This window comes from Lichenostomus cassidix, unplaced genomic scaffold (genome assembly GCF_008360975.1).
Source record: "Lichenostomus cassidix isolate B80296 unplaced genomic scaffold, HeHo_3.0 HiC_scaffold_39, whole genome shotgun sequence".
Lineage (NCBI taxonomy): Eukaryota > Metazoa > Chordata > Aves > Passeriformes > Meliphagidae > Lichenostomus > Lichenostomus cassidix.
This window is the reverse complement of record NW_028147446.1, coordinates 1,727,591-1,742,701: the sequence shown is the minus strand read 5'-3', so window position 1 is coordinate 1,742,701 and position 15,111 is coordinate 1,727,591. Positions and strand designations below refer to the sequence as shown.

The window sequence follows — 15,111 nt, the reverse complement described above, 5'->3', positions numbered from 1 at the left end:
GGATTTTGGGGAGATTTGGGATGATTTTCAGTGATTTTGGGAGGTTTTGGTGTGATTTCGGGCAGATTTGGGGTGATTTGGGGAGATTTTGGGGGGCATTTGGCTGATTTTGAGGGGGATTTTGGGTGAAGTTTGTGGGATTTTGGGGTGATTTAGGGTGATTTTGGGATGATTTTTGGGGTTTGGGGATTTTGGAAATTTGGCATTTTGAAGGAAAATGGAGTTTTCGAGAAGAAAATGGGATTTTGGGGGCAATTTGGAAAATGAGGGGATTTTGGAAATGTGGGGGATTTGGGAAAAAATAGGGGAAAAATGGGGGAAAATGGGGGGTTTGGGGAAATTGGGGGAAAATTGGGGATTTTGGAGGATAAATAGGGAAGAATGGGGAAAACAGGGGATTTTAGGGGAAAATTTGGGGGGAAAATGGGGGATTTTGGGGGGAAAATGGCAGAAAATGGGGATTTTGGGGGAGAAATGGGAGATTTTTCAGGGAAAAATGGGAAAAATAAGGGATTTGGGGGGAAAATGGTGGATTTTTGGGTTTTTTTGGGGTTTCAGGTCTCACCTGCAGCACTTTGTTCCTCAGAGGAGCATTTCAGGTTTGGGATCTCTATGGGACTTTGGGGTTTCCATAGGATTTGGGGATTTTCTATAGGATTTTGGGATTTCTATGGGATTTGGGGGTTTTGGGGGTTGATTTTTGGGATTTTTTGGGGGGATTTTTTGGGATTTTTTGGGGATTTTTTTGGGATTTTTGGGGTTTTTTTGGGGTCTCACCTGCAGCACTTTGTTCCTCAGAGGAGCATTTGGGGTTTGGGATCTCTATGGGATTTTGGGATTTTCTATAGGATTTTGGGATTTCTATGGGATTTGGGATTTCTATAGGATTTTGGGTTCCCTATGGGATTTCTATGGGATTTTGGGGTTTTGGGAGTTGATTTTTGGGGTTTTTTTGGGATTTTTTGGGGGATTTTTTGGGGTTTTTTTTGGGATTTTTGGGGTTTTTTGGGGTCTCACCTGCAGCACTTTGTTCCTCAGAGGAGCATTTGGGGTTTGGGATCTCTATGGGATTTTGGGATTTTCTATGGGATTTTCTATAGGATTTTGGGTTCCCTATGGGATTTCTATGGGGTTTGGGATCTCTATAGGATTTTGGGATTTCTATGGGATTTGGGGATTTTGGGGGTTGATTTTTGGGATTTTTTTTTGGGATTTTTTTGGGGGATTTTTTGTGGGATTTTTTGGGGGATTTTTTTGGGGTTTTTTAGGGGATTTTTTTGGGAAATTTTTTGTGGATTTTTTGGGAATTTTTTTGGGATTTTTTGGGGGTTTTTTGGGGTCTCACCTGCAGCACTTTGTTCCTCAGAGGAGCATTTGGGGTTCCTGCCAGAACACAGTGAGCCAAAGCGTTCTGGATCAGCGGCCGGTTGGACCTGGCTGTGGGCTCCTTGTACAGCCTGGGACCTGGATTTGGGAAAATTCAGGAGATTTTGGGAAAATTTGGGAATTTTGGGAAGTTTGGAGAGGATTTGGGGTGATTTGGGGTAGATCTTGAGGGGTTTTGGGGGGAAATTTTGGGATTTCAGGGGGAATTTCAGGGGATTTTGGGGTCGGTTGGAGCTGGCTGTGGGCTCCTTGTACAGCCTGGGACCTAAATTTGGGGAAATTTGGGAAAATTTGGGATTTTTGGGAAGTTTGGAGAGAATTTGGGGTGATTTGGGGAAGGTTTGAGGGGATTTTGGGGGGTTTTAAGGTGAATTTTGGGGGATTTTGGGAAGGGTTTGGACCTGGCTGTGGGCTCCTTGTACAGCCTGGGACCTAAATTTGGGAAAAATTTGGGAGATTTTGGGATTTTTTTTGAATTTTGGGAAGTTTGGAGAGAATTTGGGGTGATTTGGGGTAGATTTTGGGGGGTTTGGGGGGGGAAATTTTGGGATTTCAGGGGGAATTTTGGGATTTTTGGGGTGAATTTTGGGGTTGGATGGACCTGGCTGTGGGTTCTTTGTACAGCCTGGGGCCTGAATTGGGGAAAATTTGGGAATTTTTGGGAATTTTGGGAATGTTAGGGTTGATTTGGGGTGATTTTGAGTGGATTTGGGGGAATTTGGGGAATTTTAAGGTGAATTTTGGGGATTTTGGGATCAGTTGGACCTGGCTGTGGGCTCCTTGTACAGCCTGGGGCCTGGATTTGGGGAAAATTTGGGAAAATTTGAGACTTTTGGGAAGTTTGGGATGCAATTTGGGGGGGTTTTAGGGGGAAATTTTGGGATTTCAGGGGGAATTTTGGGATTTTTGGGGTGAATTTTGGGGTTGGATGGACCTGGCTGTGGGCTCCTTGTACAGCCTGGGGCCTGAATTTGGGGAAAATTTAGGAATTTTTGGGAATTTTGGGAATGTTAGGGTTGATTTGGGGTGATTTGGAGTGGATTTGGGGGGAATTTTGGGGGATTTTTGGGTCAGTTGGAGCTGGCTGTGGGCTCCTTGTACAGCCTGGGGACTCAATTTGGGGAAAATTTGGGAATTTTGGGATTTTTGGGGGATTTTGGAGGTGATTTGGAGCTGGCTGTGAGTTCTTTGTACAGCCTGGAGCCGAAGGAGGAAATTTGGGAAAATTTAGGAATTTTTTTGGAATTTTGGGAGGTTTCAGAGATTTTTTTGGGGTGATTTTTGGGATATTTTTGGGACTTTTTGGAATGATTTTTAGGATATTTTTGGGGTATATTTGGGGTGATTTTGGGATATTTTGGGGTGAATTTTTGGGATATTTTTGGGCTGATTTTGGGATATTTTTCAGATATTTTTGAGATATTTTTGGGGTGATTTGGGGATGTTTTTTGGGCTATTTTTGGGACATTTTTTGGGTCTCCCCAGTGTACTCAGGGCCAGGAGAAGCATTGGGATATTTGGGGTGATTTGGGGGGTTTTTGGGGTGATAGTTTTCATTTTTGGGGTGATTTTTGGGGCATTTTTTGGGGGGATTTTAGGTTAATTTTTTGGGGGATTTTAGGGTGATTTTTTTTGCTTTTTTGCGATTTTTTTGCAATTTTTTGCGATTTTTTTGCGATTTTTTCGCGATTTTTTGGGAGAAGTTCAGAGATTTTTTGGGCTATTTTTGGGCTATTTTTGGGCTATTTTGGGACATTTTTTGGGTCTCACCAGTGTACTCAGGGCCAGGAGAAGAAGCATTGGACTCATTTTCCCATTCCCTGCCAGCAGCTCTGCTGGGAGATCCCAACCCTGAGGGAGACTCAGCTCTGCTTTGGGGTGAAAAATGAGAAATTTGGGCTGAAAAAAACCGAAATTTACACCCTGAGAAAAATCCCAACCCGAAATCCCGAAATTCTGGCGAAATTTGTACCAAAAATCCTGAAATTTTCACTCAATTCTGCTCCAAATCACTGAAATTCCGCTGAAAATTGAGCTAAAATCTCCCGAAATTCCCCCAAATTCTCCCAAAATCCCTTCAAAAAATTCAACCCCAAAATCCCCAAATTTCTCCTAAAATTTCCCCCAAATTCCACCCGAAAAGTCTCCCCAAATTTTCCCTGAAAATCCCAAAATTCAACCCCAAATTCTACCACAAAATCCCCAAATTCGCCCCAAATCTCCCCAAAATTCCTCCAAGTTCACCCAAAATCCCAAAATTTTCCCCCAAATCCCCAAATTCCCCCAAAATTCCAACCAAAATCTCCCTAAAATACCAAAATTTCCTCCCAGATTCCCCCAAAAAGTCAAAATTTCCCCCAAAAATCCCCAAATTTCTGCCACAAAATTCCACCCAAAATCCCCAAATTTCTCCTCAAATCTTCTCAAATTCCCCCCAAAAATCCCCAAAATTCCCCCAAATTTTTGCCACAAAATCCCCAAAATACACAAAATTTCTTCCCAGATTCCCCCAAAAAGTCAAAATTCCTCCAAAATTCCCCCAAAATCCCCAAAATTCCACCCAAAATCCTTCAAATTCCCCCAAAATTTCCCCAAAATTCCCCTAAAATACCAAAATTTCTTCCCAAATTCCCCCAAAAACTCAAAATTTCCCCAAAATTCCACACAAAGTTCCCTTAAAATACCAAAATTTCTTCCCAAATTCCCCCAAAATCACAAAATTTCCAACCAAAATCCCCTAAAATACCAAAATTTCCTCCCAGCTTCCCCCAAAAACTCATAATTCCCCACAAAAATTCCCAAAATTCCCCAAATTTCCCCAAAATACCCAAAATTTCTTCCCAAAGTCCCCCAAAAAGTCAAAATTCCCCCAAAATTCCCCCAAATTTCTGCCACAAAATCCCCAAAATCCCAGAATTTCCCCCAAAATCCCAGAATTTCCCCCCAAAATCCCAAATTTCCCCCAAAATCCCCAAATTTTCCCCAAAATCCCAAATTTTCCATCCAAAATCCCAAATTTTTCCCCCAAAATCTCAATTTCCCCAAAATCCCAAATTTCCCCCAAATCCTGAATTTCCCCCCAAAATTTCCCCCAAAATCCCAGAATTTCCCCCAAAAATCCCCAAATTTCCCCAAAATCCCAAAATTTCCTCCAAATCTGAATTCCCCCCAAAATTTCCCCCCAAAAATCCCCAAATTTCCCCAAAATCCCAAAATTTCTGACACAAAATCCCAGAATTTCCCCCAAAAATCCCAAAATTCCCCCAAATATCCCAAATTTCTGCCACAAAATCCCAAAATCCCAAATTTCCCCCCAATTTCCCCCAGTCTCACCTGGCTGCTCTGCCTCCCCCAGGTTCAGCCACGCTGGACAAAGACAAAGTGCTTTGGGAATAAACCTTGGAGAGCCGAGAGCCTGAGAGGGAAAAAAAATGAGATTTTTAGTGTATTTTAATCCTAAAATAATCCCCAAAAAATTTGGAAAAAGTTCTGAAAAATTTCTGAAAAAAATCCCCCAAAGAAACCCCAAAAAACCAAAAGAAATTCCGCAAAAAACTCCAAAATTCCCTCAAAAAACTCGAAATTTCCTCAAAAAAACTCCCAAAAAACCCAAAAACCAAAAAAAAACTACAAAAAGGTTCAGAAATTTCCCAAAAAATTTAAAATAAATTAAAGAAAAAAAAACCCAAAAAGACCTAAAACCCCCAAATAAATCCCAAAACAGAGACAAAGTGCTTTGGGAATAAACCTTGGAGAGCCGAGAGCCTGAGGGGGAAAAAATGAGATTAAAATAACCCAAAATATAAAACTCCCCAAAAATTCTGAAAAATTCCCCCAAGAAACCCCAAAAATTAAAAAAACTCCCACAAAAACCTCTAAAATTCCCTCAAAAAACCCAAAATCCCCCCAAAAACCCCAAAAACTCCAAAATTTGCCCCCAAGAATAACCCAAATTCCCCAAAATTTTCCCCCAAAATCCCCCAAAATCCCCCAAAACATCCCAAAGCCCCCAAAATAACCAAATCCCCAAATAACCCAAATCCCCCCAAAAACCTCAAAACCACCCAAAATTCCCCCAAAATAACCCAAATTCCCCCAAAAAACTCAAATCCCCCAAATATAACCCAAAATCACCCCAAAAACCCCAAAATTTCCCCCAAATAACCAATCCCCAAAAAATCCCCCAAAATCCCCAAATCCACAAAATTTCCCCCAAAAACCCCCAAAATCCCCCAAATTCCCCAAAACCTCAAAATCCCCAAAAAACCCCAAAATCCCCCAAAAAACCCCAAAAATCCCCCAAATACCCCAAATTCCCCCAAAAACCCCAAAATCCCCCCCAAAACCCACAAATTTCCCCAAAAAACCCAAAATTTCCCCCAAAAGCCCCAAAATTTCCCAAAATAACCCAAAATCCCCCAAAAATCTCAAAACCCCCAAAAATTCCCCCAAAACCAAAAAAAAAATCCCAAATTTCCCCCAAAACTCGCTTACCCAGCAGCCCTTTCGGCGGGCTCCTGCCCAGGGCGGAGTCATCGCAGCACCGTGGGCGTGGCCTGGCCGAAGCCCCTCCCCCTGCCCGATTTTGGGGTCCTCGGGAGGGTTTTGGGGTGCCGCGGGGGGGGGAGGGGCGCAGAACCTTCTCGAGTTCCTCCATCAGCTTCAGCTGCTGCCGGCGCTCGTACTCCAGGCGGGTGAAATCCCCCCGGCGGGACCCTTCCCCGAATTGGGGACACGGGGGAGGGGGCTGGGGGGGGAGGGGCTGCGGGTCCGACACGGGTCTGGGGGGAAGAGAACAGAAAATTTTTTAAAAAACCCAAAAAAACCCCCCAAAAATAGCCCAAAACCAGCTCAAAGTTTGAAAAAAACTGCCCCAGAAATGCTCAAAAAATAGCCAAAAAATCCCACAAAAAACACCCCAAAATCCACCCAAAAATTCCCAAAAAATCCCCCCAAAATCCCCCAAAGCCACCCCAAAGAAACACCAAAAACCACTCTAGAAAATCCCAAAAATCGCCCAAAATCCCCCCAGAGACCTCGAGAACTCAGACTGCAGGTGGGTGAAATCCCCCCGGTGAGACCCTTCCCAAAATTGGGGGAAATGGGGAGGGGAAGGCTGGGGGGGGAGGGGTTGGGGGTCTGAGACAAGTCTGGGGGGGAAAAGAGAAAAAAAAATTAAAAATCCCAAAAAAAACCCCACAAAAATACCCCAAAATCAGCCCAAAATGCGCAAAAAAACCCGGAAAAAATACCCTAAAATCCCAAAAAAACTACTCCATAAATGCTCAAAAAATAGCACAAAATACCCACCAAAAATAATTGAGAAATTCCCAACAAATTCCCCAAAAACCACCCCAAAAACCCGTGAAAAGCACCCTGGAGATGCTCCAAAAATAGCCTAAAAATCCCACCAAAAATCCATGAGAGAATCCCAAAAAATAGCCCAGAGAGCCCCAAAAATCCCAGAAAAATCTCCCAAAAAACAAACCCCAAAAACCTCCAAAATCCCCCCGAAAGGTTGTCCCAAAAATCCCCCAAAAAACCCCCAAAACCCTTTCCAGAGAACCCCAAAATACCCCAAATTCCCTCAAATAATCCCTAAAAAACCACTCCAAAATCCCCCAAAAAACACCCCAAAGATTCAAAAAAAATCCCAAAAAAACCCCAAAAAAACCCCCAAAATCCAAAAAGCACCAACCCCAAAAAACCCCAAAAAATCCCAAAAACCCCCCAAAAAACCCCAAAAATCCCGCAGAGAGCTCGAGAACTCAGACTGCAGGTGGGTGAAATCCCCCAGGTGAGATTCCTCCCCGAATTTCGGTGCCCCCTCCCCAGTTTTAGGATTTTTCTTCCCAAATTTCAGATTTCCCCCCAAATTTTGGCTCCCTAACCCCAAATTTCGGATCCCTAACCCCAAATTTTGGATCCCTACCCCAAATTTTGGCTCCCCCAAGTCGATCCCTCACCTCAAATTTCGGATCCCACCCCCAAATTTCGCTCCCTCACCCCAAATTTTGGCTCCTTCCTCCCAAATTTCGCTACCCCCCAAATTTCAGATCCCTCACCCCAAATTTCGGATCCCACCCCCCAAATTTCAGATCCTTCACCCCAAATTTCGGCTCCCACACCCCAAATTTTGGATCCCACACCCCAAATTTCAGATCCCTAACCCCAAATTTCAGATCCCACACCCCAAATTTCGGATCCCTCACCCCAAATTTCGGATCCCACCCCCCAAATTTCGGATTTCCCCCCAAATTTCGGATCCCACCCCCCAAATTCTGACCCCCCCTCCCCAAATTTCGGCGCCCCTTCCCCAAATTTGGAATCCCACCCAAATTTTGGCCCACCCCAATTTTAGGACTTTCCCCCAAATTTTTCAGAGCCCCCTCCCCCAAATTTAAGGCTTTATCCCCCAATTTGAGGACTTTCCCCAAATTCTGGTAGCCCCTCCCCCACTCTAGCCCCTCCCCCCCCACCTGTCCTCCAGCCCCTCCCCCAATTCCGCCCTCCCCACCTGTCCTGCTCTGCCCTCCCCACTCCAGCCCCCCCCCCACCTCTCCTCTCGCCCCGCCCCATCCAGCCCCTCCCCATTCGCCCCTCCCCATTTTCGCCCCTCCCCACCCGTCCTTTCCCCACCCTCCACTCGCCCCTCCCCCCTCTCCTGTTCCCGCCCCTCCCCCATTCAGCCCCTCCCCCACCTCTCCTGTTCCCGCCCCGCCCCCCAGAGCCGGCGCTGCCGCAGGGGGGGAGGGGCGCGCCGGGGGGGCGTGGCTTCGTCTGCGTCATCGTCATCCAGCTGCGACAGGAGAGTGACACAGGGACAGGAGAGTGACACGGGGACAGGAGAGTGACATGGGGACAGGAGAGAGACATGGGGACAGGAGAGAGACATGGGGACAGGAGAGAGACATGGGGACAGGAGAGAGACATGGGGACAGGAGAGTGACACGGGGACAGGAGAGTGACACGGGGACAGGAGAGTGACATGGGGACAGGAGAGTGACACGGGGACAGGAGAGTGACACGGGGACAGGAAAACCACATGGGGACAGGAGAGTGACATGGGGACAAGAGAGTGACATGGGGACAGCAAAACCACATGGGGACAGGAGAGTGACATGGGGACAGGAGAGTGACATGGGGACACCGCGGGGACACGCCGAATGTCCCTGTGCCACCCTGAATGTCCCCATGCCACCAAATCCCTTGTCACAGTGCCACCATCCCAGTGCCACCAACCCCAGCGTCCCCATGGTGCCACCACTGCCAGTGTCCCCATGGTGCCACCAGCGCCACCATCCCAGTCCCAGTGCCACCATCCCAGTGCCACCACCTCCACTGGATCCCAGTGCCACCATCCCAGTCCCTCCCAGTCCCTGTCCCTTCTCCCAGTGCCACCAGTGCCACCATCCCAGTGCCACCATCCTGGTTTCAATGCCACCACTGCCACCACCCCAGTCCCTTCCAGTCCCACCACTGCCACCATCCCAGTCCACCCAGTCCCTTGTCCCAGTGCCACCACCTCCATCCCAGCCCCTCCCAGTCCCTGTCCCTCATCCCAGTGCCACCAGTGCCACCACCCCAGTGTCACCATCAGCACCATCCCAATCCCTCCCAGTGCCACCTCCTCCATTCCAGTGCCACCACCTCCACTGGATCCCAGTGCCACCACCCCAGTCCCAGGTCCCTTATCCCAGTGCTGCCACTGCCACCATCCCAATCCCAGTGCCACCAACTCCATGGGATCCCAGTCCCTCCCAGTGCCATATCCATTCTCCCAGTGCCACCATCCCAGTCCCAGTGCCACCATCCCAGTGCCACCATCCCAGTCCCAGTGCCACCATCCCAGTCCCAGTGCCACCATCCCAGTGCCACCATCCCAGTCCCTCCCTGTCCCTTCTCCCAGTACCATGTGCCTCGTCCCAGTGCCACCATCCCAGTCCCAGTGCCACCCTGTCCCTTCTCCCAGTGTCCCCCCTGTCCCCCCCGCAGTGTCCCCTTGTCCCCTACCTTACAGAAGAACCCCACGCTGGCTCTCTGCCCGCCACTCCCCCCCTCGCTCGGCGATCCCTCCAGCGAATCTCCTTCTCCTTCTTCCTCCTCCTCCTCCTCCTCCTCCTCCTCGTGTCGCCGCGCTGTCCCCTTCTCCCCGGGCGACAGCGACACGTCGCTGGTGCCATCCCCGCACGCCCTCGCCCTCAGCGCTCCTTTCCCCGCGGCGGGTGGCGATTCGGGGGGTCCAGGGGTGGGCTGAGCTCTCTCCTCCTCCTCCTCATCTTCTTCATCTTCCTCCTCGCCACCCTCCTCCTCCTCCTCGCCGCCGTGGGCGAAGCGCAGCGAGCTGCGGGTCTGCACGGGCACCTGGCTGGGCGAGAAGCGCCGCAGGTGCGGCAGAGTGTCCACGTCGTGCGGAGGGGTCAGCACGCGGGTCAGCGGCGGCAGCCGCAGCTCGGCGGGCCGCGGCCGGCGGGGGCTGCGCGGGGGAGGCCGGCGAGTCGCGACTGTCGCGATAGTCGCGGCGTTCGGCGGGGTTGGTGTCGCTCCGCCGTTGCCGCCGGGCGGGGTGGGGTTGGAATTCGAACCGCCGCCTGTTTCTCTCCTCCTCCCGCCGGGCGATGCCGGGGCTGGTTTGGGGGTTTTTTCGGTTTTTTGGGGTTTTTCGGCTTTGGGCAGCGGGATGACCCAAGCCTGGGGAGCTCCGTGCGGCCGCTGCTCGGCCAGCAGCCTCTCCTGCTGCTGGGTCAGCCGCTGCATGTCCACCTGCAGCGAGCTCAGCGCCGCGCTCAGCCTCGCCACCGCCGCCTCGTACTGCCCCGGGGGGGCTTTGGGAGGAGCCCCCCGACTCAATTCCTCCTCGGGCAGGGCGGCCGGAGCCCCCTCCTCATCCTGCCGCAGCCGCTGCAGGGCGCTCTGCCCCAGGCGCTGCCGGTGCTTGGCGAAAATGGCTTCGATCCGCTTCTTCTGCGCCTCGATGGCTCGGCGCTTCTCCTCCAGCCGAGCTCCCAGCTGCGACATCTCGGCGCTCAGACCCCCCGGCGTGGATTCCGGGGGTCCCCCGGGGGTGGAGGAGACCCCCAAATTCCCGGCGAGACCCCCGGAGGTGTTGGGAGGAGCCGAGCTGGAAGCTTCTTCCAGTTTCTTCTTGCGCTCGGCGAAGCTGGTCATGGGGCGGGAGGGGGTTTGGGGTGGGTTTTGGGGGGATTTCGGGGGGTTTTGGGGCTCGCCGGGGTGGTTTTGAGGCTCGCCGGGGTGTTTCTGGGGGGATTTGGGGAGGTTTTGGGGGTTCAGAGGGTCGGGGGAGTGCAGGAAGAAAGCGTCCGGAGCTCCGTCGGGGAGCAGCCGCTCGGAGCTGTGGATGATCTGCAGAGCCTCCTCGATGCTGGGCGGCGGCTCGGGGGGCTCGGGGGGCTCGGGGACACCGTTGGGGACACCCGGGGGGGTCCTGGGGGGGCGCCGGGGGGGCGCCAGGCTGTCGGAGCTGGCGGATCGGGCCAGGGGACCCCCGAAGGTGGCAGGGAGCCCCAGAGGGTTGCCCATGACGATGTCCACGTCGCTGTCCAGGCCGAAGGGGATGCTGAAGGAGACGGCTTGGGACAGGGGGTGGCTGTGGGGAGGGCGGGGAAAGGGTTAAAATGGGGTGGGGGAACATCCTGACAGTGTCACCGAGGTGACCCCGAAATCCTGAAGTTGAAATCTGCATCCAAATCGGGGATAAATTGACCCAAATCTGAGCTAAATTTGAGCTAAATGGGGTTGAATCACCCAAAATCTGAGCTAAATCAGCCCAAATCTGACCCAAATCTGACCCAAATCTGACCCAAAACTGACCCAAATCACCCCAAATTGGACTAGAATGACCCCAAATCAACCCAAAACTGCCCCAAATCACCCCAAACTGGACTAGAATGACCCCAAATCTGAGGGGATGCTGAAGGAGATGGCTTGGGACAGGGGGTGGCTGTGGGGAGGGCGGGAAAGGGTTAAAATGGGGTGGGGGGGACATCCTGACAGTGTCATCAGGGTGACCCCGAAATCCCCTGGTTAAAATCTAAGTTAAGATGCCTCAAATTTGAGAGAAATCTGCCCAAATCTGAGCCAAAAGGGACTCAAAACTGACCCAAATCACCCCAAAACTGACCCAAATCAACCAACACCCAAACTGAACTAGAATGACCCCAAAACTGACCCAAATCACTCCAAAACTGACCCAAATCAGACCCAGATCACTCAAACTGGACTAGAATGACCCCAAATCACCCCAAATCTGACTCAAATCACCCCAAAACTGACCCAAACTACCCCAAAACTGACTCAAATCAAACCCAAATTACCCCAAATCAGACCCAGATCACCCAAATCACCCCAAATTGGACTAGAATGACCCCAAATCTGCCCCAAATCAACCCAAAACTGCCCCAAATCACCCCAAATTGGACCAGAATGACCCCAAATCTGAGGGGATGCTGAAGGAGACGGCTTGGGACAGGGGGTGGCTGTGGGGAGGGCAGGGAAAGGGTTAAAGTGGGGTGGGGGGACACCTGAAGTGTCACCGAGGTGACCCCGAAATCCTGAAGTTGAAATCTGCACTCAAATCGGAGATAAATTGACCCAAATCTGAGCTAAATTTGAGCTATATTGGGTTGAATCACCCAAAATCTGAGCTAAATCAGCCCAAATCTGACCCAAATCTGACCCAAAACTGACCCAAATCACCCCAAATTGGACTAGAATGACCCCAAATCACCCCAAATCTGACCCAAAACTGACCCAAATCAGACCCAGATCACCCAAACTGGACTAGAATGACCCCAAATCACCCCAAATTGGACTAGAATGACCCCAAATCAACCCAAAACTGCCCCAAATCACCCCAAATTGGACCAGAATGACCCCAAATCTGAGGGGATGCTGAAGGAGACGGCTTGGGACAGGGGGTGGCTGTGGGGAGGGTGGGGAAAGGGTTAAAGTGGGGTGGGGGGACAGCTGAAGTGTCACTGGGGTGACCCCGAAATCCCCCGGTTAAAATCTGAGTTAAGATGCCTCAAATTTGAGAGAAATCTGCCCAAATCTGAGCCAAAAGGGACTCAAAACTGACCCAAATCACCCCAAAACTGACCCAAATCAGACTCAGATCACCCAAGCTGAACTAGAATGACCCCAAAACTGACCCAAATCACTCCAAAACTGACCCAAATCAGACCCAGATCACTCAAACTGGACTAGAATGACCCCAAATCACCCCAAATCACCCCAAATCACCCCAAAACTGACCCAAACTACCCCAAAACTGACTCAAATCAAACCCAAATTACCCCAAATCAGACCCAGATCACCCAAATCACCCAAATTGGACTAGAATGACCCCAAATCTGACCCAAATCACCCCAAAACTGACCCAAATTACCCAAATCTGACCCAAATCACCCCAAAACTGACCCAAAATCTGACTCAAAGTACTCCTATTAATCTGACGCAAATCAGCCCAAATTTGCCCCAAAATCAGCCCAAATCTGACAAACACCAAACACCCAAAACAAAAAACCCCAAACAACAAACCCAAAAAACACCCAAACACCCCAAACCCCAAAAACCCAAAACCAAACACCCCAAAACTGACCCAAATCACCCCAAACTGGACTAGAATGACCCCAAATCACCCCAAAACTGACCCAAATCACCACAAAACTGACCCAAAACTGACCCAAATCACCCCAAATCTGACCCAAATTACCCAAATCTGACCCAAATCAGACTAAAATCACCCCAAAACTGACCCAAATTACCCCAAATCTGACCCAAATCACCCAAATCTGACCCAAATCACCCCAAAACCCCCAAAACCACCCAAATCCTTCCAAAATCCTCCAAAACCCTTGAAAATCCACCCAGGAACCCCCAAAATCCCCCCAAATTCTACCCAAGTCACCCCAAAACTGACCCAAATTACCCAAATCTGACCCAAGTCACCCCAAAACTGACCCAAATCACCCCAAATCTAAACTCATTTCAAACCCCTTGAAAATCCACCCAGGAACCCCAAAATCCACCTAAATCCCCCCAGATTGTCCCCAGGACCCCCAAAAACCCCAAAATCCCCCAAAACCTCACCTGAGGGGTCTCTTGCTCCAGGCCTTGCCGAAGGCGCCGTCGCCGTGGGGCAGAGAGGGGGAGTGGGGCAGGAGACCTTTTTGGGGGGTGGGAGAGGTTGGGGTCACCCCAAAACCCCAAAATCCACCCAGGAGACCCCAAAAGCTCCCCAGGATAGCAAAAAGTTCCCCAGGACACCCCAAAATCCCCTCAGAAAACCCCCAAATCCCCTAAAACCACCCAAAAATCCCAAAATCCCACCCAGACCAACCCAAAATCCCCTCAAAAAACCCCAAATCACCCCTAAAACCACCCAAAACCCCCTAAAACCACCCCAAAAATCCCACCCAGACCAACCCAAAACCCCATAAAACGACCCCAAAACCACCCCAAAACCCCAAAATACACCCAGGAGACCCCAAAAGCTCCCCAGGATAGCAAAAAGCTGCCCACGACACCCCAAAATCCCCTCAGTAAACCCAAAAACCCCCTAAAACCACCCAAAACCCCTTAAAATCAGACCAAAATCCCCAAAATCCCACCCAGACCACCCCAAAAACCCCTAAAGCCACCCAAAAAACCCGAAAATCCCATCCAGACCACCCCAGAACCTCCCCAGCATCCTAAAAAGCTCCCCAAAAACCCCAAAATGCCCTCAGAAAACCCCAAGAACCACCCAGGACACCCTAAAACCCCCCAAAAGCACCCAAAACCCCCTAAAACCACCCCAAAAACCACCCAGGACACCCCAAAAAACCCCAAAATCCCCCCCAAAACCACCCCAAAAACAAAAAAAACCCCAAAATTCCCCCCCAGGGCCCCCCAAAGATCCCCCAAATCCCCAAAGCCACCTAAAACAAAAACCCCAAAATCCCCCAAAACCACCCCAAAACAAAAAAAAAAAATCCCCAAAACCACCTAAAACCCCAAAACCCCAAAATCCCCCAGACACCCCAAAAATCCGCAAACATTGCCCCCCTCCCCGAATTCCCTCCTCCAGGACCTCCCCCCCATATTTTTGGGGTCTCTCCCCCCAATTTTTGGGGTCTCTCCCCACATTTTTGGGGTTTCTCCCCCCCCATTTTTGGGGTTTCTCCCCCAAATTTTTGGGGTTTCTCCCCAGTTTTGGGGTCTCACCTGGGGGTTGTCCCCCTCCTGCCAGCAGGGGATGTCGGAAGGTGAAGCCAGGGGAGCTGTGGGGGAATTAGAAGGGTTGAGGATCCCAAAAAACCCCCAAAATTTACCCCAAAATTTAGCTCAAAATCATAAAATTCTCTCCCAAAAAATCCCCCAAATCTCCTCCCCAAAAAGCCAAAATCACCTGTTAAAAAACCCCAAAAAACCTCCCAAAAAACCTCCCAAATCGGCCTCAAAATCCCAAAAAACCCCCAAAATCCTCCTGAAATCTCTAAAATCACCACAAATTCCCCCCAAAAATCCGCTTCCAAAACCCCAAAATCCTCCCAAATCTCCCCCAAACCCCAAAATTCCTCCCCAAAATGCCCCCTTGAAACCCCCCAAAATCCTCCCAAAACCCCAAATTCCCCCAAAATACCAAAATCCCTCCCAAAAAACCCAAAATCCACACCCAAATCCCCAAATTCTGCCCCCAAAAAAAACCCCAAATCCCCCCAA

General features: G+C 50.1%; 1 protein-coding gene across 8 annotated transcripts in view; it reads right to left on the bottom strand.

The window, feature by feature from the left end:
• The window catches only part of CAMSAP3 (calmodulin regulated spectrin associated protein family member 3), a 48,048-nt gene that overhangs the window by 10,586 nt on the left and 22,351 nt on the right, over positions 1-15,111 (bottom strand). For 4 of the 8 annotated variants that reach the window (XM_085046125.1, XM_085046124.1, XM_085046126.1 and 1 more), the window contains 8 exons: positions 14,614-14,669; positions 13,498-13,573; positions 9,400-10,993; positions 8,088-8,185; positions 5,881-6,167; positions 4,720-4,801; positions 3,157-3,257; positions 1,250-1,464 (listed from right to left, as the gene is read on the bottom strand). In XM_085046125.1, the coding sequence (XP_084902251.1) occupies positions 1,265-1,464; positions 3,157-3,257; positions 4,720-4,801; positions 5,881-6,167; positions 8,088-8,185; positions 9,400-10,993; positions 13,498-13,573; positions 14,614-14,669 (2,494 nt within the window). In that variant the 3' untranslated portion in view covers positions 1,250-1,264. Of the gene's footprint in view, positions 1-1,249; positions 1,465-2,088; positions 2,183-3,156; positions 3,258-4,719; positions 4,802-5,880; positions 6,168-7,943; positions 7,964-8,087; positions 8,186-9,399; positions 10,994-13,497; positions 13,574-14,613; positions 14,670-15,111 lie in introns of those variants that run through there. The other 4 variants (XM_085046122.1, XM_085046129.1, XM_085046121.1 and 1 more) reach the window with 4 other exon arrangements.